The 24043-nt window shown below is 37.5% G+C and overlaps 1 protein-coding gene across 8 annotated transcripts; it reads right to left on the bottom strand.

The window, feature by feature from the left end:
• Positions 1-1063: 1063 nt before the first annotated feature.
• Positions 1064-15159, bottom strand: LOC110105992 (protein SPA1-RELATED 4-like). 8 transcript variants are annotated; one of them, XM_028698315.1, is made up of 9 exons: positions 14931-15158; positions 14753-14851; positions 13863-14639; positions 13611-13768; positions 5372-6383; positions 4652-4798; positions 4222-4533; positions 2673-2732; positions 1064-1638 (listed from the first exon to the last, which is right to left on the bottom strand). In XM_028698315.1, the coding sequence occupies exons 3-9, from the start codon at positions 14583-14585 to the stop codon at positions 1450-1452; spliced, it is 2601 nt and encodes an 866-aa protein (XP_028554148.1). In that variant the 5' UTR covers positions 14586-14639; positions 14753-14851; positions 14931-15158; the 3' UTR covers positions 1064-1449. The 8 variants fall into 8 exon arrangements, 7 of the variants coding, with proteins under 7 accessions (XP_028554148.1, XP_020691353.1, XP_028554166.1 ...); XM_020835694.2 differs by having other exon boundaries at positions 13863-14592; XM_028698333.1 differs by having other exon boundaries at positions 14948-15158.
• Positions 15160-24043: the final 8884 nt, after the last annotated feature.

Raw genomic sequence — 24043 nt, 5'->3', positions numbered from 1 at the left:
GGTAGGTTAATTAATTTATCTTAATTATTTAATCTTAAATATTAAGATTAAATATGATTATTTCTATTCAATCAAATTAAATAATAAATCATATTAATTAGTTTACATTACTATTTTTAGTTCATTAATGATAATTATTAAAATTAATTTCGAGTTATAATTAATAAATTTTATTTTATCATTACCAATTAATATTAATATTTTTTAAAAATTATGGATATTAATTAATGCAAAATGATAAATTGAGTTAAACATGAAAACCTCCCTTTTTCCCCACAAAATCCCTTCCCCAAAATTCAAAAATCCTAAATGATGAAGAAGTTACAACTAATTTTTGTTGAATTCTTCCTATTTTCTAAAACAATTTTTTCAATACAAATTTTATTTTTTAAAAAGAATTTTTATACTCGAAATTCATTAAAAAAAATTTGCTGCATTCTAATTCGTTTGAGACAATTTTCTTATTCCTTTTTAAAACAACTTTCTAGCACACAAATTTTTAATTCAATAAATTTTAATATTAAAAAGCTGTTTTAAAAAGCATAAAAAAGCCATCACAAACGAAGCTTAAATCCTACTAAACAGCCCCTTAATCACGAACTTTTATTTGGTCCGGTGAAAGGACGTACAGCTACGTTTGGCCGGCAATGAGATCGCGCCACGTAGCAGGCACAAAACCACGTATTTGTTGATTTTGCTCGGCAATAACGAGAAATACCATTATGTGAAGACAAATACCGAATAATACCGAGCAATACCTAGTTTTTTCCAGAAAAACTCGTTATTACTCGGTATTGCTCGGTATTTACTCGGTATTGATCTTCACAGAGCGGTATTTCTCGTTATTGCCAAGTAATACCGAGCAAATACTGGGTAAATCAGTGGTGACCGTACGTAGCTCTACGTCCGGTCACCGGACCTAATAATTGTTCCTTAATCACCCTAAATCTTAGAAGCACAACTCATAGCCTCTTCATAACATTCCAAGGGCTCAATCAAAAAGTACCTCAAGACAAATCAAATTCAACTGAAATAAAAAATCAATTACATCTAAACCGTACAATAATTCAACAAAAATCTCATAAATGAATCAAATTACCCCAAGTTACAGAGCCAACTACTCCAACAACCTATTCATTAATTATGATCTTAAATACCCTTCTAATCACACAAACACAACATAAACCTTAGAAGCCTGCAAAGTAAATTCAATGTGAGATCTTATCACAAAAGAACAAATGGAAGCAAAACAGAAATGTACTCAAATTGCCTATAAACAACATGCTTTTGCCATTCATTTTCTATGAAGCTAATAATGTACATATCAGGCCATCAACCTGATCTACTACATCTGAGGAAACAAGAAATATCATTCAAACCTTCCAGAATATAAATTTCTAACCAGAGAAATGAAATGATTTCATGTTAGAAAGAGAGAGAGAGAGAGAATCACACCATTTCCAAAATTTTGATGTTGCCACTCGAATTCGCCGCAACCAGAGTCGAAGATTGGTCTCGCCAGCACACGCAGGAGATGAACTGGTTCGCATTGCAGTCTTCAAGGCCAGAAATTGGATCAATGCAGCCAAAATTGTAAGACATAACAGGCATGGGGAAAGCTTTTTGATATACAAAAACCTGACCAGGAAGCAGATGAAGAAACATGAGAACATGGATTTGTGGTGGAATAAGAGTGCAAAATATAATCAATTAGAATCGAGGATATAATATGTTTTGTTTGAAGGAAAATGGACATAGATACTTTCAAATAATTTCCATAACTTCACAAACATGTCAGCTGTCATATAATAAGTTGTGTTTGTAGGTAAGGATGGGCCTATTCGTTTGTCCTGAGCGTGTGAAGTGACAGATTTCACTAGGGGTGACAAAAATTGACACGACCTGAAGCCCGCGGGTCGACCCGAATTGACCCGGACGTCACATCAATCGTCACGTCCCGAGTTGCCGCTGTCAGTCTGCCGGCCATTGCCCGCCCGCGCCATCCTGCTTGCTATGCCGGCCTGCAGTCATCCCACATTGCTATAGATCCAAAGATGCCCGTGAGCTGCCGGCTTTCCGCCGTCCCGCCTGAGAGCTGAATGCCGCCGTCCCTCCCTCGCGGGTTGGGTCGGGTCAACCCAGTAACCCGCACGGGTCGAGTTCGAGTTGCAATCCTGACCCATTTGCAAAACCAGGTCGGGTTAGTGTCGACCCGTTTAAGGTCGGGTCAAGTCGGGTTTGACCCGAATTGACACCCCTAAATTTCACTTCAGAAAGTGGAAGTTGAGGAAATCTCTTCTGAAATGACTGATGGGTTGTCTAGCAGAAAATGAATTTTTTTTTTTTAATAAAGATGTAAATACACTTTCATACCCTTACAGAAAAAATCGTGTATATATATATATATATCAGAAAAAAGTTCCTAACTGATAAACAATTAACAGATATTTTCTTGAATGGTTCCATACCTACTGATGTGAGAATATTGCAAAACAAATTGCTAGAAAATGTCCAATCTATGAAATATCAAACAACAAAAGAGACAATTTGGTTCGGTTTTTATGCCGCTAAGCATATTAATATAATTTTAAGTAAACAAGTTTACATATACAGACTCCACAAAGAAATATCTTCAATATCTTAAAGCATTAATATAAAGTATATCTCCTTACCTCATTTGTTTCAGAACCTGTAGCAATATAGCCATCAGAAATGGAGAGACCGACAAAATTCTGAAAAAAGTTAAAACTTATTAGAAGAGAAGTTTAAAGAGACTGGCACAAGAGTTATCATAATGACCACAATGAAGGAAACAGCATTTCATGTCTAAAAACACTGTCATTGTCAGTTTTTAAGTCCTGAATGAGAAAAGTAAAATGTTGTGTTAGATAGTCGACAACTGGCGTAAAACTAGTCGAACAATTATAACATAAATCTTTTAATATGTTGTGTCAATATTAAGATGAAAACAAAATTCAAATTAGGTAATCTAAAGGATAAATTAATTTAAATTAATTCATGAGTTTGTTGCAAATTATATTATTTGAAACAAGTTTGATTAAACTCCTATAAATAATATACTTAAATGAAGAGCTAAGTATGGGCTTTGAGTGCATCAGAGTAAGTTGTGAGAGCATTGGGTGGTGTGTGCTATACAAACACTGAATGGGGTTGTGCATAGGGAGAACTTCGGGTTACAAGGGAAACTTTGTATCTTTTGTGCTGTTTGATCTCTTTATTTGTTATTGTTTTTTGTGTTCTTCATATTTGCACATCAACGTCACAAATGCTATCATATATATTGTGGGAAAAAATGTATCAGAATAATTGAATCAAATTTCAATGAGACTTCACCCATTTCTTTTTATCTTAAAAAAAATTTCTTCTATTCACAAAACTATAATCAAATTTTTGCAAGGCAAAAGCTATTTTTCTTGCAATATAGGGAAAACTGTCTCAAAAATCAGAAGTATGTAAGCATATCATCAATCAACCCTGGCATATATCTTCAGCAATTAGCTACCTTGTTGTTTGGTACTGAGCTCCATCCAACTCCAGAAGTAGACTGTGTTTCTAATAAGAAATTGGTTGTGGAATCTGTTAGATCGGTCCAACCGGTCCGACGGGACCGACTAGTGCACGAAAGGGCAGAGGAGTTCCGCATCCTGTACAAGCCGCACGGGCCGACGGGTTCCAAAGAGCAGTTTTGGAAGGAATTTTGAGGGATTTGAGAGGGAAATTTGAATATGTTTAGGGATTTTCTTTTGATTTGTATGCATTAAATAGTTTGTTTTCTTAGGATTAGGACATCTTGAATTTGGTTGAAATTTGAGATCTCCTAGATTTAGGTTTTTCTTTGGGCTCTAGCGGCGTCTAGAATTTTGGGAGAGATCGATCCTCCTCTCGAATAGAGGATCAATTGTATCTTGCTAGTTTCCGTTTCCCTTTCATCAAATAATACAAATTATCTACTGTTTTTGTGATTTTGTGCGGAGTTTTGTGGAGAATTCTCATTATTTTCATAAGATTGATAGGAAATACTTGAGATCTACAAGTGTTTCCTATCAGAATCCAAGTTAAAAATCTCAGTTTATCCAGAAGCCTGGTTATGAGGCACACTTCACTTTAAAGTAGTTTGATAAGCCAATTACAATAGCTTTATATGTACTAGGACGCTTTACTATCTATATCATCTAATAACTAACAAGGAAGTTAACATACCTTCACATTTGTATGCCCAGAGAATGTCAGATTAGGATTGTCAAGCACCCTCGATGCGCCCATCGACAACTCCCAGAGCTTTATCGTGTTATCCGTCGAAGAAGATATGAGATTTGATGAATCCAAGAACTTCACATAGCTCACAGTCTTACTATGGCCAACAAACTTGCAAAGAGGTATCCTTATATTACGCAGATCATAGCAGTACACATTATGATCTGCTGAACCAACAGCAATTATTCTGCCAGATTCAGGTGAAAATTGAACCGAACATACATTTGCCTTTGTTCTAATAGTGCCAGTGCTTCCTCCCTGTATAGTGAATCACAACAAAAATACTCACATTAAAGGATTAAGTGGCCAGGCCATATTAATGGTGTGATAAATACAGTTTAAAGCTGACATACACAAAGTAGAAGAGTAAAATTGCCTGATTAATATTCCAGAGCTTCACAGTTCCATCATCGCTTCCAGTAGCCAACATTGTGGGATCTGTTAACGAGTAGTCAACAGACCACACACGTTTCTCATGCTCCCTCATTTCAACAAGGACTTGGCTTCTAGGGACATCCCATATCTATGAAGGTCCAAAACTAGTATTATACAGTAATTGTAGCAGAAAAAAGCAAGAGAGCAAAGCAACCTATGTTGCACCGATACACTTATTTATGAAGGCGTGTTGTAACTGATACACGGATACGCCCCCGTTACGGCACCGATACGTGTTGGATACGGCTTTGTTGTATCCAAATAAAATACTATTTATTTTCAAAAGGACACGGGCTGTTGAGAAAACAAAAAAAAAAAATCCAGAAAAAAGACGCGTCGTATTTACTTCCACGTATGCGAGCAAGGTTCTCTCATTTCCGATATGGATTTGAGTCTCTTAATGATATAGGAATATTAGAAATTGCTAATCTTTCACTTGATGAGCCTGAATTAGAAGCTATGATATTTATTGAAGATGATATAGAAGTTCTTTTATTTTGATATTATAAGCTGCAAGGCTACAAATGATGTTGCTTTCATTTTCTTAGTAATTTCAAATATTATGCTTTGATTGTTTTCTTAATTTTTATATATGATTTATAAATTATAATGTCGTGTCCAAGCCATAATCGTATCCTGTATTTTTAAGAATTGACGTGTCCCGTATCCGTATCGTGTCATATCTGTGTCGCTGTATCCGTATCGGTGCAACATAGAAAGCAACATAACCGCTCACCTGCACCACCCCTTCAAAGTCACTAGAAGCTATCTGACTCTTGATATAACTGTTCCAGCAAACATTGCTGAGTTTTGACCTGCATGCCATCTCAACCAAAGGATAATGAATATCCCTGTCATCATTTATAATTGCATCGTATTCGAAAACTTTGATCTTCTTATTTACGCCAGCAGTAGCGAAAAAATTCTTGTCTCGATCGAAAGCAAGGGAGCAAATTAAATTAGATGAGTTTAGCAGGTCTCCTTGTTTAAGTTCAGCACAAACTCTAAATTTACTGAAGGTTAAGTATTTACGCAAGCCGTCGAGGAAGGGATTAATCCATTCACCCATTCTACTTCCACTTTGGGATTCCTTGGAAACCAAGTCATCAACAGAACTCCCCTGAGTTTTGTCAGTTGATCCTCTGCTAGTATTAGTGACTAGTAACTTTTTGCTTGCAAGTTTGCATGCCGGCTTTACGTGCTTACATCTAGATGAAAAATAAGCTGCCTCCAACTTTCTGAAGTTATCCATGATTCGAGAACTCTTTGAAAACACATTGCCTTGACTCTCATGGTTGGCCTCTACACAATCCTTACATTCTGGTTTACTTCGCTTCCTCGATCCCGAGGAATCGGAATCATCATCTATTTCATAAGAGGGTAATGGACTCTTTATTTTATCAATGGAAGAGTGATCGCCTTTCTCCACTCCAAGAAAGCCACTTTCCTTCATAAGCATTGACCTCTGAGTTCGAACTACTTCTATATCACCAGAAAGAAAGGAAACATTGTGATGAAACATATTAGCAGCTTCTTGCTTTGTTCTTTGCAGGTTCAAAAGAAATTCAAGGAGTAACTCCTGCTCTTCAATCTCCTCCTTCAACTTGATGGCCACTTCACGCTCTTCCAAACTATCCCTTTTTTCATTCAGGAACTCACTTTGTAAAACCTCACTGCAATGCATTATAAAATAAGTCCCAATCATAAAAATAAAAAAGTATAATTTAAAAAAAGAAAATTTTGAACTTATTCATGTATAAAATGAGGTGAATTTCTAGCATAACAAAAAGTTCACATCTTGTAGACATGGGGAAACAATTGGTTCCTCATGTATTAGGAAAGAAAGCAGCTTACAATATGAAACAGAAAGAGATGCTACTTTAAAGTTTCAATATATAGAAATTATGGAAGTTTTTAAATTTATCCATTTCTTCAAACTACCCCCTCCACTACTTGAGATTCCATAGCCATCAAGTTCTACAATCCCAAGTTAGCCAATCCAATAATAAAAGGCTATTAAAGATGCAGTTCAAGACGCTAATTTTAACAAATATAAGTCACTAACTTTGAGGTCTGAAATTATTGAACTTTACAATTACAGTTTGACTTGATGATAACTCAACTGAAATGAAGAAAGTACTGAAAACATTTAGAGCTACGACCAAAATAGGAGGTATAGAGAATGGTAAATTATATCTCAAAAACAAGTAAATATTTTGTTTTTTAAAAAAGCAGAAACAACCAGAAAATCACAATCCAATAAACAAGCGATTTACATGGTTTGGCGAAGATGCCTACGTTCACAGGGAGGGAATGATTTTACTATATTTGAGAAAGTATGATTACAATTGGCTCTCTCCTACTATCATACAACAACCCTCAAGTCCTATTTATAGATTTGAAATGAAAATAAAAAGAAAACATTAATTAATGAAAATATAATCATGCTAATTAGATCTCCCAATCAGTGCTAATTAAATTTCCCAAAATAATGCAATAATTAGCAAATAAATGTTTGTTACGGTTCAAGGTGACCAAACCGGCCCATGTGGGGTCAGTTTAGGTTTATAGGAGGCGGCCCAAATTCTTCTATTTTTCTCACTAATTTACCGATTATTGTTAGGTTTGCTTGCGAACTCAAGTATTCCCATTAGGGTTACTTGCAAACTCAAGTATTTCCTATCAATGTTTTCCAAATCAATGCTGATTCAAATTTGGAAGGATTTACATAACAATCTCCATTTCATCTTTTACTTCAGAAAGTGAAAGATGACAAACAAACTCCAACATCAAAACGATTACACCAAGACGGTTGCCTACGTATCCTCCCTCCCAAGGGATCAAGCCAAACAGAGTTCTTAAAAAAAGAGGACAATCAGTCATGAGCTCGAATGTTCACCAAACTCCTACAGAGAAGGACTTCTGAACTGGCAACACCGTTGTGAGCATGTCTGCTGGATTCTACTTAATATCTATTTTCTTCAACTAAACATTGCCTTCAGCAATCAATCCCTGAACAAAATGGCACCTTACAATGTGCTTGGTATGAGCATGATAAACTGGATTTGTGGCCAAGAATATTTCACTCTATCTGTCACATAATACCGTTAGAGACTTTTGATCAACTCCCAAATCATCCAGTAGGCTGTGCATCCATATTGCTTTCTTCATCACCTCCGTGATTGTCATGTACTCAGCCTCAATAATAAACAAAGCAATAGTAGATTGAAGAACTAATCTCCAACTGACTGATCCTCCTTCTAGTGTGAATAAATAACCCGTCCTAGACCTATGCCTATTAATATCACCAGTGTAATCTGAGTCACTATTGCTTACACACAAAGCAACAACAAATGATTGCATCTTAAACACCAAGCCTACATCAACTGTACCCTTTAGATACCTCAGGATACTCTTCACAGTTTGCCAATGACTTCTTCCCGGATCATGCATAATCCTGCTCAAAACACCATATGCTTATGCGATGTCTAGTCTAGTATAAACCATGATATACAACAGACTGTCAACTGCACTAGCATAAGGAACCGACTGCATATCTTTCCTCTCATGATCATTCTTAGGACACTGATTTAAACTCAACTGGAAATGAGATGCAATAGATAGACTCATAGCCTTGCTTGAGTCATCAACCCCAAACCTTTTCAGCACCTTGCGAACATAAGCTCCTTGTGAAAGAAAAAACATTTCCTATTTCCTTATCCCTAAGAATCTCCATGCCAAGAATTTTGCGAGCTTCACCCAACTCCTTCACCTCAAAATGTTTGGACAGTTGCTTCTTCATCCTGTTGATCTCAGGTTGGTTGGAAGATGCAATCAACATATCATCAACAAATAGAAGAAAGTACATGCACTCATAATTGACCAATTTCTTAAAATATGTAAAATGATTGTAGTGGCTCCTTGTGCACTCCTCTCCCATCATGAACTAATCAAACTTTTTACACCACTGTCGTAGTAACTGCTTCAACTAATATAAAGAATTATTAAATATGCAAATTAAGTCTTTTGAGGCTCCATATCTAAACAGTTGTAACATATATATATATATATATATATCTTCTTGCAATTCCCTGTGTAAGAAATAATTTTCACATCGAGCTGCTCTGAAATCAGATCATAGTGTATTACAAGTGCTAAGAGAACCGAGACTAAGGGATGCTTGACCACTGTGGAGAACATCTCATCATAATCAATCCATTCCCATTGCGCAAAGCCTTTTGCCATCAACCTAGTCTTGTACAATGCATCAGCTCCATAATATACTTCCTTATTCACGTACACCCATTTGCACCCAATGGTTTTCCTTGCCATAGAAAGCTTCGCCAACCTTCAAGCAACATTCTTCTGAAGAGACTTTATCTCTTCATCAACAACCTTTTTCCAAGAATCACCATCTTGACTGTCCACTGCTACCATATAATGACTAGGACTTTCATCCTCATAGCTGAAAATGCAAAAGCAATGTGGACCCTTAACAAAGCTAATTTTGGGACATTCTGATGCCTAGTCCTATTCTTAGCAATCAATTCTTGGGCAGGAACCCCATCCTCAACATCATCTTCTACCCCTCTTTGATCACTCTCACGATGTACCTCATGATCTGGAACTGAATTAGGGACCTAGGTAGACATGATCTATCTTTGTGGAGCAAATGGAGTTGCATCAAATTCCAACTTTTGTAGTAAATTTGTAGCCCTGATAGAACTCTCCACCTACTTTGAGTCCCGAGGCTTTAAAAAGCTCACCTCGTTGAATGTAACATCCCTATTAATCTGTTAATGATAATATTCTTCTCTTCCTGATCATAGAGTTTGAAGCCCTTAACTCCATGCTTGAAGCTAATAAATATTAGCTTCTTTGCTCGTGATTTCAATTTATCATTCTGAATATGATAATAAGCTGAACACCTAAACACTCTTAAGTGCTCATAATCTATAGTAGGATGCATCGACTACATCTCCTTTGAGATCTTCTTTCCAATAGCAGCAGAAGGAAAACGGTTTACCAAGTGACAGGCATATTCTATAATCTCAACCTAATCGACTCTATCCAACTCAGCATTTGATGACATACACCGAATTTTCTCTACCAAAGTTTGTCTCATCCTCTCTGCCACCCCGTTATGCTGTGGTGTCTCTCTAATAGTGAAGTGGTGCCCTATCTCAGATATCTGACACTTTTGCAATAATGCATCTAATGTATATTCACCTTTGTTGCCTGATGTGATCTACTGGATCCTTTTAGCAGTCTGAGTCTCAATTCACTTCTTCTAAGTTTTAAAAATCCTCAATATCTCGCTCTTGTGCTTTATGTTGTACACCCAAACATATCTGGAGTAATCATTAATAAAAAAGACAAAATATTTCCGCTCGCTGAATGATGTTGCTTCGTCGGGCCCCAAATATCTGCATGAACATGCTCAAGAATACCCTTTGTATTATTGATAGTAGTACCAAAGGATACCTGTATTTTCTTGCTAAACACACAATGTTTATAGAAATAGAGCTTGCAGGTGCTTGCTCCTTTGATCAATCCTTTCTTCACCAAAGTCATAAGTGAAGCCTCTCCAGCATGAGCAAGCCTTATATGCCACAATATAGTGGCATTAGAAGAATCATCAGCAACAACAGCCGTTTCAATCACTGTTCTACCCTGAAGAAAGTTAAGGTTATGATGACAAGCTCCTTTCAGAAAAACCAGCACTTCATGGAATATTTTAAGAACTTCTACCTCAATAACTATCTTGTGGCCCTTGGACTCTCTAAGGCCCCAAGAGACAACATATTCTTCATGATATCTAGAATATGTCTAAAATCTGCTAGCTCTCTTACAGTACCATCACACATTCAAATGAAGATGCTCCCTACACTAATCATCTACAAATCAAAGTTTGACGCTAGCAATTTCTACCACCACAATCATGCCTTTGCGTCTTCTTGACATCTCATCTTTGACCAAAATATCTCAACATAGACTACCAACGCTATCTCGACATCGACGCTCGATGTCTGACTCTTGATAACATCATCGTCTCCCCTCTCGACGCTTGTAACACAACATAAACGCTCAACTCTCGACATCCTAATATTAATCATTTTAAGCACAAATCCTATTTAAATTAAATTTCTCAATTATTCTTAATATTCTGCTTGATCAATTTCTATACACTTGTTGCAGATTAGAATATACGCGGCGATAGAGATTAAAAAGTTTTCATCTCAACGTTGTACGAATATTCAGTACACAAACAGAAGATGAAAGAACACTAGGATTTGTACGTGGAAAACCCTAAAAAGGAAAAAAACTATGGGGTCACGCCCAGTTTAAAGAATTCCACTAGTATTTATTTGAGATACAAGAGGCTATCTCGTCCTTAAAATTTATGCGATTAGATTACAATGATTCACTTTCAGATTGAAATCCAATTACAAACAAGTTGTGTATTCGAGATGAATTCAAAACCAGTTGAATATTAGATAGAATTTCGGTGTCACTTGGAGATCGGACAGAGTTCCGAGGTCATTGGAAAGTCGGACGGAATTTCAGCATCACTGTGGAAGTCGGACAGAATTCCGGCGTCCCGCGGAAGTCAGACAGAATTCCGATGTCCAGTGGAAGTCAAGCAAAATTCCGGCGGTGGTCAAAGAGGAGTTTCTTCAGTCCTATCCTTCTCCTATTCTCTTCTTTTTCTCTTCTTTCTTAGGTCCCCTCTCAAGAGAAATGAGAGGCTATTTATAGTTTTTAAAGGATGGCATAACCCGTAAATAGGAGGAGGATCAAGGGCATATGTGGAGTGGTTCGGATGGATGGCCGATATTGAATCCCTTGATCGTGAACCATTTGTCAGACATTTGAAGGTCTTAACGATATCGGAATTCGGCGATCTTGGGCTCGTTGGATTCGTCTCGTCGAGCCGCTCGATTCAACATAATGATTCACTTCCGGATTGAAATCCAGTTACAAAAAAGTTGTGTATTCGAGATGAATTCAAGATAACTTGAAGATTAGACAGAATTCTAGCGTCACTAGGAGATCGGGTAGAGTTTCGGCATCACTGGAAAGTCGGGCATAATTCCAACATCACTGTGGAAGTCGGACAGAATTTCGGCATCTCGTAGAAGTCGAACAGAATTCTGGCGTCACTATGGAAGTCGGACAAAATTCCGACGTCCCGCAGAAGTCGGATAGAATTCCGAAATCCCGTGTAAGTCGGGCAGAATTCCAGCGGTGGAAGAGGAGTTTCTTCATTCCTATCATTCTCCTCTTCTCTTCTTTTTCTCTTCTTTCTTAGGCCCCCTCTCAAGAGAAATGAGGGGCTATTTATAGTTTTTTGAGAATGACATGACCCATAAATAGGAGGAGGATCATGGGCATAGGTAGAGTGGTTCGGATGGACGGCCGATATTGAATCCCTTAATCGTGAACCGTTTGTCAGACATTTGAAGGTCTTAACGATATCAGAATTCGGCGAACTTGGGCTCATTGGATTCGTCTCGTCGAGCTGCTCAATTCAACTATAAGCATGTCATGTTTGGAAACCGTTTGGTAATCCAGATTGTGGTTTGAACTTTCCAACATCGATTTAGGTTTTCGATTCGAACTTATTTGGGCTCAGATTGAGTTGAATTTGGTGTCGTTGGGTTCGAATTTCCGAGACGTTCAGTTTGACTATAAGTTTGCTGAAATCGGAGTTCAGGTGATCCCGAATTTAATTTTTGAAGTTTCTAGTTTGATTTTGCCTCGAGATTCGTGCCCGATCAAGATAATTTTTTGATGATATATCAACACTATTTTTATGATATAAAAAATTATAATATTGTAGCCAAGCATTGTTTGTCCTGTATTTTCTAAAATTGATGTATTTCATGTCCGTGTCTATGCATCATAGTTAGTAAGTGTCTATTTTCTTCTTCGGGCTTGAATCTAGAATGTTTATAGTTTATATTCACTATCATTTTTTTTCTTGTGAATTTTTAAATTTTGTTAATTTATTATTTGGAATAAACTAAGTGAGTTTGTTGATCTTACATCAAAAGTGTCTAATCTTTGCTGACATTAAAAGTTCATAATTGTGAATTGAAGCTTTTTGTTATATTTGTGTCTTATCCTAGGCTTGCATTAGCCTAGAACGTCATGCATCAAAACACTAAGATCATATCTAAATACTAGGAATATATTAAATAAAAGGATGAGGATAAAGAAGATGACAATGTTAGTGCAGTCAAAACTAGGCAGTTAAAAGGGAGAGTTGTTATAACTACCACTAAACTACAAGCCATAATAAAAACTTGAAGGAAAATTTTGAGAAAGGCAAACCAACTGGTTTTGCAAACTTTATGCATAGGGTGACAAATATATATATCATAAATAATCATATGGTCGTGAGCTTACGATGCAATCTCTAGGGAACAAAACTGGCCTTAGGCCTAAAACGATAGCTAAAATATATGAAAAAGAGAAAGAAATCATTACCCCAACACCTATCACTTTTTATGAGAGATCTAAAACATATATACAAGGGCAAGAAACCATAAGAACTGCAATACCTTTCACTTTTTCTTGATTAAAGGCATAAGGAAAAGAAATATATGTTATAACCATTGAAACTTACAGGTTTGCTTCATCATACATGCAAATAATAGAGATCAAAAGATGCATCAATAAGATATCAAGATGGAATCATTGTGAAAGTATATAAAGTAGCATTACTAGAACTTGTGAGAGTAGAAGCACTTATAAGGTCGACCTCAATCAATAATGTAAAATTTGACTCAATGTTATTCTCAAAGATGTAATAAAATACTCTAAATCATCACATAAAGCTTGAGCTAAATCAAATAAAAAACAGTAGCAAGAACTGATACAGTTCAAAAATCAACCTCATTTTAGGCCGATTACTTGGCTCGGGGTGCAACAGCCATAGGCAAAATGATGCCACATTTGGCCACTTAAGCAGCATCTGTGGTGGAAGCACACGATGTCTCAAGTTGGACATTATACCAAGCTTCTCTTCCATAGTTTCAAACATGCAAAACAACTGACAACAAAAAACCAAACATCATATTTATAGCAACAAATGCAAAATAACAGCCATAAGTTCAAGAAGCCAAAACACAACAGAAAATATTAACCTCAAATAGTAGAACACCTAATTTGTATACATCTGAGGCGAATACACTTTGTCTTTCCTGAGTTTCTTCAGGGCTTTTATACCAATTAAACTCCATACTTAATAACTTCTTAAGAGGAAAGTATCTCCTCTCCCCAACTGCACTCAACTCACTTAATTCTCCCTTTCTCTTCATCTCCTCCACCAAAGACAATTGAGTGGCATGTGCAGAACTCTCGAAAGCACCAGCAGAGATACCCTCGCCGGGTGTAAGGGTTTTCGCGGCACCGCAACTACTGCCTTCTTCTTCTCCATAGGAAGAGTCGGAGTCCGAGCCCGAGCAAGAAGCAGATTCAATGAATGAGACAGAGTTGAAGGTTGACATCACAAAGCAAGAAGGCCTAATGTTATTAACTACTACTCCTTGATGGTGTGCACGGTTAACCGTCTCTACAACCTGCCGGAAAATGTGTAGGCACTCCATAAAGTCTACCGACCGACCGTGCTTGTCCAACCACTCCCTAAGGCTGACTTCCCCTTGGCTTCGACCGCCGCTGCCACCAGTAGTCTTCAGCCAGGTAGTATCAAAACTTCTTTTACCATCTCCTGCTACCTCCTCCTCCTTAGAACTGCTGCCGGCAATCAAACCGAAGCCACGTCTGGAGGCGGCAACATGGCCTCCTGCTTTCAAGTGTCTCGAGGTGGATGATCTCTCCAAGCCCGACTCCTCTTTGGAACCTTCCATTCGGCCTCTATCCCATCGCAAGAAATAAACACTTATTAAGCCCCAAGCTCACGCCTTTCATGCAACAGAAGCGAAAATCAATAGCCTCAACACCCATTAACTGGAAACTTAACTCCGGGTCAAGTCTGCACGAATTTGAATCGCCCGAGCAAAGAAAAAAGGCTCACCTTGATCGGCAAGATCCCACCTTTCAAGCACGAAAAGCAAAACTAACAGCTTTCTATTGATCAAACCATATGCAGAGAACTCCCATCTCCACGATGAAACTGCAAACAAAATAGAAATAGAATGCCAACATCAAAAAGTGCGCAGAGAAGCAAAGATGATGAATGTAAAAAAAGAAACCTGAGGAAAGCACCCACAAGTGAGTTCTCCAACAAGCCCGAATACTCAAAAAACCTTTTTTTTTCTCCCTCCGGAGCTTCTCAACCTCACAAGTCCTCAGCCCACTCTTCACTTTTACTCTCTATCGGCCCCCACCAATCTCTTTTTCTTTTTCCGCCAGCACAGAAGAAGAGGCCGAGCTGCTTACTTCGGCTAAACCCTTCGCAGAGATGTTTTTCTGTGCGATAAGAAGAGGAGGAGAAGCCGCTTCCTTTCGTCCGTTATCCTGTTTCAAGTCCTTCCACTTACGTGGCGCTTCCATGGCCGCAAGCTGGCTCAGGCATGCAAGCCTTTATAGTTTGTGGCCCTCGTTTCTACACAAGGAAACGCACACTGTCCTTTCTATTATTATTTATGATTTCTATTAGAGCAGCTGATTTGTAATTAAACATGTTATTAAAATTGTAATATATATTCACTTAGTTAGCTTTTCCCTTGTCCAATCCAGGTATTACACGTGTACTTACTAATGTCTTTATCAGGCTATTTATACATGACTCTGTACAGGAAAATGATTTGAATAATACAAAATATTATCTCCTCAAGATCGTCTTCTTCCTTTCCTCTCTTCAGCACATTCGCACGACCAGGGACGGAACCAGCTTCAATTTTGAGGGGGGCAAATACTGTATAAAAATAATTAAATATTAAAAAAATAAAATTATACATCTATATATTACGAAAACTTTTTTTAAAAAAATTAAACAAGAAAAATAGAAAAAAAAATGTAATTAAACTATCATGAAAAGCATGAAAGATAATATTATAGCTAAATGTGCATAATTATATAGATATTTTAGGTCGAAGTTAGGACAAAAAAATTTTTTAGGGGGGGCAAAAGTAATTTTTTAGGAGGGGCAAAATTTTTTTTTTACTCTCCTATATATAAATTTTTTTTTTACTCCTATAAAAAATAAATTTTTTTTTTTTTTGAGGGGGGCAATTGCCCCCCCTAAGCCTTATATGGTTCCGCCCATGCACACGGTCTTCTCTCAGGCGTGTGTTTCTACATGGTATCAGGCCTTCTTTTTCCTCCCAACTACTCATGGCCACTTCGCTTTCCACATCGTCTTCTACCGTTGCTGATCATCCCTCCAGTATTCCGGCAGAAACCTCTCAAATCTCACCATCCCTCAAATTCGTGGTTTCCAATCTCAAGACTCTTGTCCCCACCCAACTTTCTCCGGACAACTACCCTATTTGGCGCCATCAGATCTTCAAACTCCTCAAAGCAAATGATTTCGACCAATTCTTGGCCCCGCCGAAGCACTCCGCAGACCCGTCCGACAACTCCGACCCAATCATTCACAAGAACTGGCATATTACATATCAAAACCTGCAGGCAGCCATCTGCTCCACGATTTCTCCAACCGTGCTTCCTTATATTCTCCATCTTGACACCACCCACGAGATCTGGCAGGTTCTTGAAAACCAGTTCCAGGCCACCAGTCGTTCCAAGGTGATTCAGCTCAAAAATGAGCTTCATCACATCTCCATGAAGAATCAATCCATGATTCAATACCTGACCGAAATAAAGAAGCTCGTGGACCAAATCGCTTCGGCTGGTTCAAACATCGACTCTGAAGATATAATCCTTCATATCTTGAATGGACTTCCGCCGGCGTACCAGTCATTCAAAACATATATACGCAATTCGTCTACCCCGATTCGCCTGGAAAATCTCTACGCTATGCTCATAAGCGAAGAAATTCACATTACTATCGATGCCGCACGCAGCTCTGTCGATCTTTTTCAGCAAGCTGCTCTGTATACAAATAGGGGACACGGTCGTCGTAATCGGGGGCGTGCATCTTCGTCCCAACCATCAAACGGACGTTATGGAACCCCATCACAACCGCTGCCCACCTGCCAGATTTGTGCCAAGAAAGGTCACACGGCCGACGTCTGCTGGCATCGCATGAACGCGAACTACACGCCTCAACCACCTGTAACCAAGCCACCGAACGCTCTTGTGGCTACCTCGGATGCGCAATCCTACGATTGGTACCTCGACTCCGGGGCTTCTTCACACATGACCAATGCCGCTGATAATTTGCATCAATCAACTCCATACTCCGGCTCCGACGGCGTCTTCATCGGGGACGGAAGAAATCTCCCCATTGCTCACTCGGGCACGGGCATTCTTCCGACCCCGAATCGTAAGCTTCAATTATCCAATCTACTTCACGTTCCCGCTCTCTCGCATAATCTCCTTTCCATTTCTAATCTAGTTAAAGACAATAACATTTCCATTACATTTGACCCCATGGGCTTTGTGTTGAAGGATCTGACGACAAATCAGCCGCTTCTTCGCGGACCCTGTAGTGTCGGACTATATCGTATCTCTCAGACGAACACACCAAAGGCTTCGCCATCTGCGTTCCAGACGTCCAAGATTCGGTTAACTCCATGGCACGATCGCCTCGGCCATCCCAACTTCCGTGTCTTGCGTCAAATTGCTCTAAATAATCCTGCCTTAAAGATCTCACATTCTTTTAATACTTGTAATACATGTATTCAATGCAAGTGTCACAAACTACCATTTGAATTGTCTATGTCTAGAACTAAAATTCCTCTTGCTCTGGTGCATTCAGACGTTTGGGGACCGGCTCCGGTCACTTCTACTCAAGGGATGCGTTATTTTCTTATCTTTGTTGACGATTACTCACGATACACTTGGATCTTTACTATTGCAAATAAATCTGCTGTAACAAATGTGTTTATTCATTTTACCAAATTTATAGAAAATCAAACAAACAGACGCATTCAAGCACTTCGGACAGACGGTGGCTCCGAGTTCGTAAATTAGCAGATGCAAGATTTCACTCGATCCAAAGGCATTTACCACCAAGTCTCGTGTCCCTATACCCCCGAGCAGAACGGGGTGACTGAACGCAAGAATCGGCATATAACGGAGACAGCTCGATCACTGCTCCATAAAGCCTCGGTTCCACACTCATTCTGGCCGGATGCGTGCTCCACTGCGGTTTACCTTATTAATAGAATGCCATCTCCGATCACTCAGAATCGATCCCCACTGCAGCTTATGTTCAACATCACCCCTGAGTACAAACATCTTCGTACCTTTGGATGTGAATGCTTCCCCCTGCTTCCCAAACACGCTCGAACCAAACTTCAACCCAAGTCACGATCCTTTATCTTCATGGGATACTCAGATATTCACAAAGGCTATAAATGCCTCGACAAAGAATCCAACTTCATTTTTATCTCTCGCCACGTTACATTTCTTGAACACTAGTTTCCCTTTAACACAAGCAATTTTTCCTCGCAGGAACAACCTGATGGCATTCCCTCTTCTCTATTATTACCCACATCTAAAGCATCTGAAATTCATCCCGTATCCAGTCAGCAACTCCATTCTACCACTGACTCGGCTCAACCTACAACTACAAAAACACCGTCCATCAGCAATTCCGACAGCTCTCCAATCCCAGATCAATATCCACACATTCCTTCATCAACTAACAAACACCATATGATCACTAGGCTTCAGACTGGGTCGCTAAAACCATCCCGACGACTCAACTTACTATCCACTACGTCCAAACCAAGAGATCCCGATCCCACTTGCTTTACGGATGCTAACAAATTCATTGAATGGCGTCAAGCCATGGCAGAGGAGTTCATTGCTCTTCAACAGCAGGATACATGGACACTCGTACCACCTCCATCATCCGCTCAAATTCTGGGATGTAAGTGGACGTTTCGAAAGAAATTCAATTCGGATGGATCGATCGTCAGATTTAAAGCACGTCTTGTAGCCCAGGGAAATCAGCAAGAGCACGGAATAGACTATGAAGAAACATTTAGCTCGGTGGCTAAGTTACCGACTATACGCGTTCTATTCACAGTGGCTCTCTCCCATGGCTGGCACGTGCAGCAACTCAACGTTACGAATGCATTCCTTCACGGCCAACTCAACGACACCGTATACATGACACAGCCACGAGGCTTCGTCGAAGACAACTATCCGACGTTCGTTTGTCGCCTGAATAAAGCGATTTACGGTCTTCGGCAAGCGCCACGCCAATGGTATACTACATTTACACAATACCTTATTACGCTCGGTTTCGAATATAGCAAAGCTGACCCTTCTCTTCTCACGTTTCGTCAAAACCAAACACATATCTTTCTCCTGGTTTACGTCGACGACATCCTCGTCACCGGCAACAATGACACGGCAATTTCATCAATAAAGGCAAAATTACATGCCAAATTCAACATGAAGAACTTAGGTGCCGCGCATCACTTTCTCGGTCTCAAGATCCAGAAATTACAATATGCGTATTTCTTATCTCAATCTACCTACGCTCTTTCTATTCTCCAATCCGTTCAGCTCGGTAATTGCAACCCGCTATCTAATCCTTCTTGTACAAAAATCCAGGAACAAGTTCAGGAAGACGTTCTGCTATCGGCCCCAAGCACATACAGACGGATTGTCGGATCGCTTCAGTACCTAACCTTAACCCGTCCGGACATCGCCTATGCCGTCAATGTGCTGTCTCAACATATGCAAGACCCCTCCTCGCAACATGTCTACCTCCTTAAACGTCTGCTTCGCTATCTTAAAGGCACCTTGACCTTCGGCCTTCCCATTCTCAAAGCTCCGCTGATTCTGTCCACTTACTCTGATGCCGACTGGGCCGGCGATCCAACAACAAGAAAATCTACCACCGGCCATTGTACCTTCCTTGGCAACACACTGGTATCGTGGGCAGTTAAGAAGCAGACAACGGTCGCTCGGTCTTCAACTGAATCCGAATATCGGGCGTTAGCAGCTGCGACCGCGGACACAATATGGCTAAAAAGATTACTCAATGATTTCGGCATTCAGCACAGCCAACACATTGATCTCTACTGCGACAATATGTCGGCCATCGCTCTCGCTCGTAACCCCGTCTACCACGCTAGAACTAAGCACATAGAGATCGATCACAGGTTTGTCCGTGACCACATTCAAAACAAAGTGATCCGCCTTCTCCCGATCAGCACAACGCACCAACTTGCCGATCTTCTCACAAAGCCGCTGTCTACTCCTAGGTTCAGGGAACTGCGATCCAAACTGACTGTTCGCGAGGAACAATCCGTTTGACAGGGGATATTAGAGCAGCTGATTTGTAATTAAACATGTTATTAAGATTGTAATATATATTCACTTAGTTAGCTTTTCCCTTGTCCAATCCAGGTATTACACGTGTACCTACTAATGCCTTTATCAGGCTATTTATACATGACTCTGTACAGGGAAATGATTTGAATAATACAAAATATTATCTCCTCAAGATCGTCTTCTTCCTTTCCTCTGTTCAGCACATTCGCACGGCCTTCTCTCAGGCGTGTGTTTCTACAATTTCTACTCATAATCGGTTACAACTACAGGGATGTATAAACAAAGTTTTTCATATAAAATTAATGAAAAATAAAAAAATGCCTATATTTTGTGTTTCTTGTTAGAAAATTTGAGTGACTGATTGAATAGCATATATGAAGAAGTTAATAAAAGATATAAAAATCATTATGTGAAAATGTTAAGATGAATGTTTCGTTGTTATATTTTAAAGTAATTTTTTCGTACAAATATTTTAATATTTGTATTAAAAATAATGCCTAACCGAATTAAAATAATCTAATGTATTGATGAATTATAAAAGTACATTTTTTTCTCTAATTGGAAAAGAATACAAATTAGAGATTGCTTGCTCGAATTTTTTATGAGTATCGTGGGAAGTATTAGATAAACATGATGAGAGATGTTAATTTCATTATACATTTGACAAAGGCAATCAGGCTGTGATGGTTATTGATGTCAATTGATGACTGATGCCATTCATGTACCTAAAGGCATCTCGAAAATCTCATTTTTTCACTCCAAAATGAAATGAAACTAAAAAATGGTGTGATTCATCTCCAATCGAACTCCATTTTGCGTCATTCACAAAAGATAACCGTCTTTCTCCTTTTTCGCTCATTTCTTCAATAGAGACAGAAAAATAACGCAGGTAAACAGTGCAATGCCAATATTGGCGTTTGGCGTCGCACTGTTCACCCGCAACCAAATACTAGAAGTTTTGCCATTCGGTTGGAGCTCGCGAGCAACGTCATTCATGCATTTGGAGTTCGGTTGGAGAAGGCTTAAATACTCAATGGATCTTATATAATCAAATAAATCAATATAGATATAGTATTTAAATATTTTAACTAAAATAATAAAAATGTAACTCCAAAAAAATTATAAATACACCCTCATTGAGATTTAAAGAACTCTAAAACTCTGTTTGATGATAGACACTGATGATTACTGTCAGCAATCATCGTTTGAAGGATAAAAAATGTTAATCATATTCGATGGTTGACAAAAACGATTAGGCAATGATAGTTATTAAAAGTGATTGATGGTTGATGATAGCAAACATTAGCATCAGCTGGTAGAAGGCTATGACAATCACGCAAGTACATTCATGCAATAGTGGTCGAAACAAGAATGTCATATGATAACGATTAAGTAATGACAATCATGTAATGGTGATTGCTAGCAATGATCACCTACGACGATCGTCTAACAAAGCTTTAGGATTCTTAAAATCGCTAAACTCTCTTTAATTTCAACCCCCTTTCATGTAAAAAAATATAATATATTTATAATTTTCTTGTACCGACATTTTAGAGTGATGTTTTGGTTATAATTTTAGAGAAAAATTTTGGGTATTTAAGCCAAAATGCTGTTTTATTTGATCATATAAGATCTATTGGGCGTTATATATATGCATTAACGACATCAACATTGAGTGAACTTGTGCTTATTGGATTCTCTTGTCGAGACTTTTATTTTGATCGCAAACAAACAATATTTGAACATCTTTTGATCTCTCAAATTATGTCATAAAATTATTTTAACTCCACTTCAGCGGCTTCATTTAAGCCAATTTTAACGTATTTCGATTTGTCTCATTGAAATATTTATTTTGATCATAAATTTACTAAAGTCAAAGTTCGAATGATCATGAATTCAATCTAAAATTTTTCTTAGTTGTTTACATACATCAAGATCTTCGCTTGATTCATATCATTTCTATATATATTATAAAAAAAAAAAATTCTTTATGGGATTCGGCCAGAGGTGAAAGGGGACTGAAAATGTACTAATTGTGTACTAAAAAATACTTAAAACTCCATTTTTTTTTAATGGAAGATGCTAATCCCTTTGAACTACCTATTCTTTAATCAATATTACATTATCTTATTACACACATGATTTGCTTCTTTACCATTTGGTCAATAGAAATTCAAAATCATTAAAAAAAAAAAAATCTTTATAACATGCAAAAAAAGATTATGGATTTTCTTTATGATTTCATATACCTTCCCCAACAAAATACTTTGGTAATAGAGGCTTGCAATTAAGGAAAATCTATTCCTGGATACAATTTTTGATTAGGTGTGCTCATGTAATTACAAATATATCTATGAATGTTTATATTACATATTGAGTTTAGTATGATTGAATTTAAATTTCGTTTGGAATAATTTTCTTACTGTTTTTTAAAATAATTTTTTAGTAAAAAAAATTAATTTTTTACTAAAAAATTACCTTAAGAAGCAATAAGAAAATCGTCCCAAATGAAATCTTAATCTCAAGATTATTGCTAGCCAGCTTTCATAAATTTGTAATGAACCTACAAGCTATTTTAAAAAGTAATAATAAAAAGTAATAAGAAAGTGATCTCAAACAAAAAAATTCATTTTATTAAAGTGCTTTTATGATCTCAAATATTAAAAAAAGGACAGAATATAAGGCTACGTTTGAGACAGCATTTTTGTTGCTTTTAAAAACAGCTTTTTAGTGCAAAACTTTTCTAAATTATAAAATTTTATACTAAAAAGTTGTTTTAGAAAGCAGTAAGAAAGCCGTTCCAAACGAAGCCTAAATCACTTCTACAGACAATCACAACCTCACCCTCTTTACTCTCTCTCTCTCTCACAAATTAATCTAAATAATTATTTGAATTTTGAATAAACAATTCCAGTTTGAAATATCTCTTTTTTTTTCATCATTTAAGCTAATTAAGATAAACTCAGACACACATTACATATGCAAAACTAGAACCAAAGACATCTTAGTTGGTAGTTTCATAAATAACATATCAAAATGAGCTGCAATAATATATAATGATTTGATGATTTAAAATCTATTAGAGATGAATGCAGTTTTTTGTAAAAGTGATTGCAAAATCGATTTGCGAAGAGTAAATTTTTTTAGAGTTGCTACAAAAAACAGCTTCTTTGTACAAAATTTTTTTAATGCGGTGAAAAAAAATACTAACCAAACAAAAATTGTGATTGTGATCTCATAAACAAAACAGTAAAAAAATTATACCAAACAGACCCTTAGGGAAAATCTCAAAGAAGAAGGTGATAAGGTTGTTCTAAAACTCAAAGCCTTTTTCTTTTCTTTCTCCCTCTCCTTATCCTCTTCTTCATCTATCATGTTTATGTTTACATGAATGCTTATTATAGAAGATTTTATGTACCAAGAATCTAAGATCTATCATATATAATGAAAAATAGTTATCTACATGAAGATAAGGTTATGTGATGACATAATATTAAGGCTTCATTTGGGACGGCTTTGTTGTTGTTTTTTAAAACAGCTTTTTAGTAAAAAATTAAAAATTTTATAATAAAAAACTGCTTAAAAAAAAAAAGAACCAACCTTTAAGGAACAAGCTTTTTAGTGACAAGAATGGAGGGGATTGATTTAAAGAATGTTGAAAGCAAGTGTAAATGAAAAGGCTATACTTAAAGTAACTCTACAACATTATCTTCTTCTAAAAATAAACCTCTTATAATCATTATAAAGTCTAAAACATGATAAAGAGAAGCACTGGAAGCTTCATCCGAAACTCTTCCCAGAGAAGCTCAAAAAAGATGCCAAAAAGGAGGAGGCTACCACAAAAAATAAGCATAAAATATTAGGGTTGCCAGATTAACTGAATTCGAGGCTTTCCTTGATGACAATAGTATAGGGAAAAGAGATGAGTTTGATACAAAGACTA

This window comes from Dendrobium catenatum, unplaced genomic scaffold (genome assembly GCF_001605985.2).
Source record: "Dendrobium catenatum unplaced genomic scaffold, ASM160598v2 fragScaff_scaffold_9, whole genome shotgun sequence".
NCBI lineage: Eukaryota > Viridiplantae > Streptophyta > Magnoliopsida > Asparagales > Orchidaceae > Dendrobium > Dendrobium catenatum.
This window is presented reverse-complemented; position numbering and strand designations above follow the sequence as displayed.

What these genes read in the sequence shown, in the direction of transcription:
- LOC110105992 (XM_028698315.1), bottom strand. Translation starts at nt 14,585, where the DNA reads ATGGAAGGTTCCAAAGAGGAGTCGGGCTTGGAGAGATCATCCACCTCG. An exon ending in AGTAATCGGCCTAAAATGAG is followed by an intron (nt 6,384 to 13,610) that starts GTTGATTTTTGA and finishes AATGCATTGCAG; the next exon opens with TGAGGTTTTACAAAGTGAGT. An exon ending in ATGACACGATACGGATACGG is followed by an intron (nt 4,799 to 5,371) that starts GACACGTCAATT and finishes GGACCTTCATAG; the next exon opens with ATATGGGATGTCCCTAGAAG.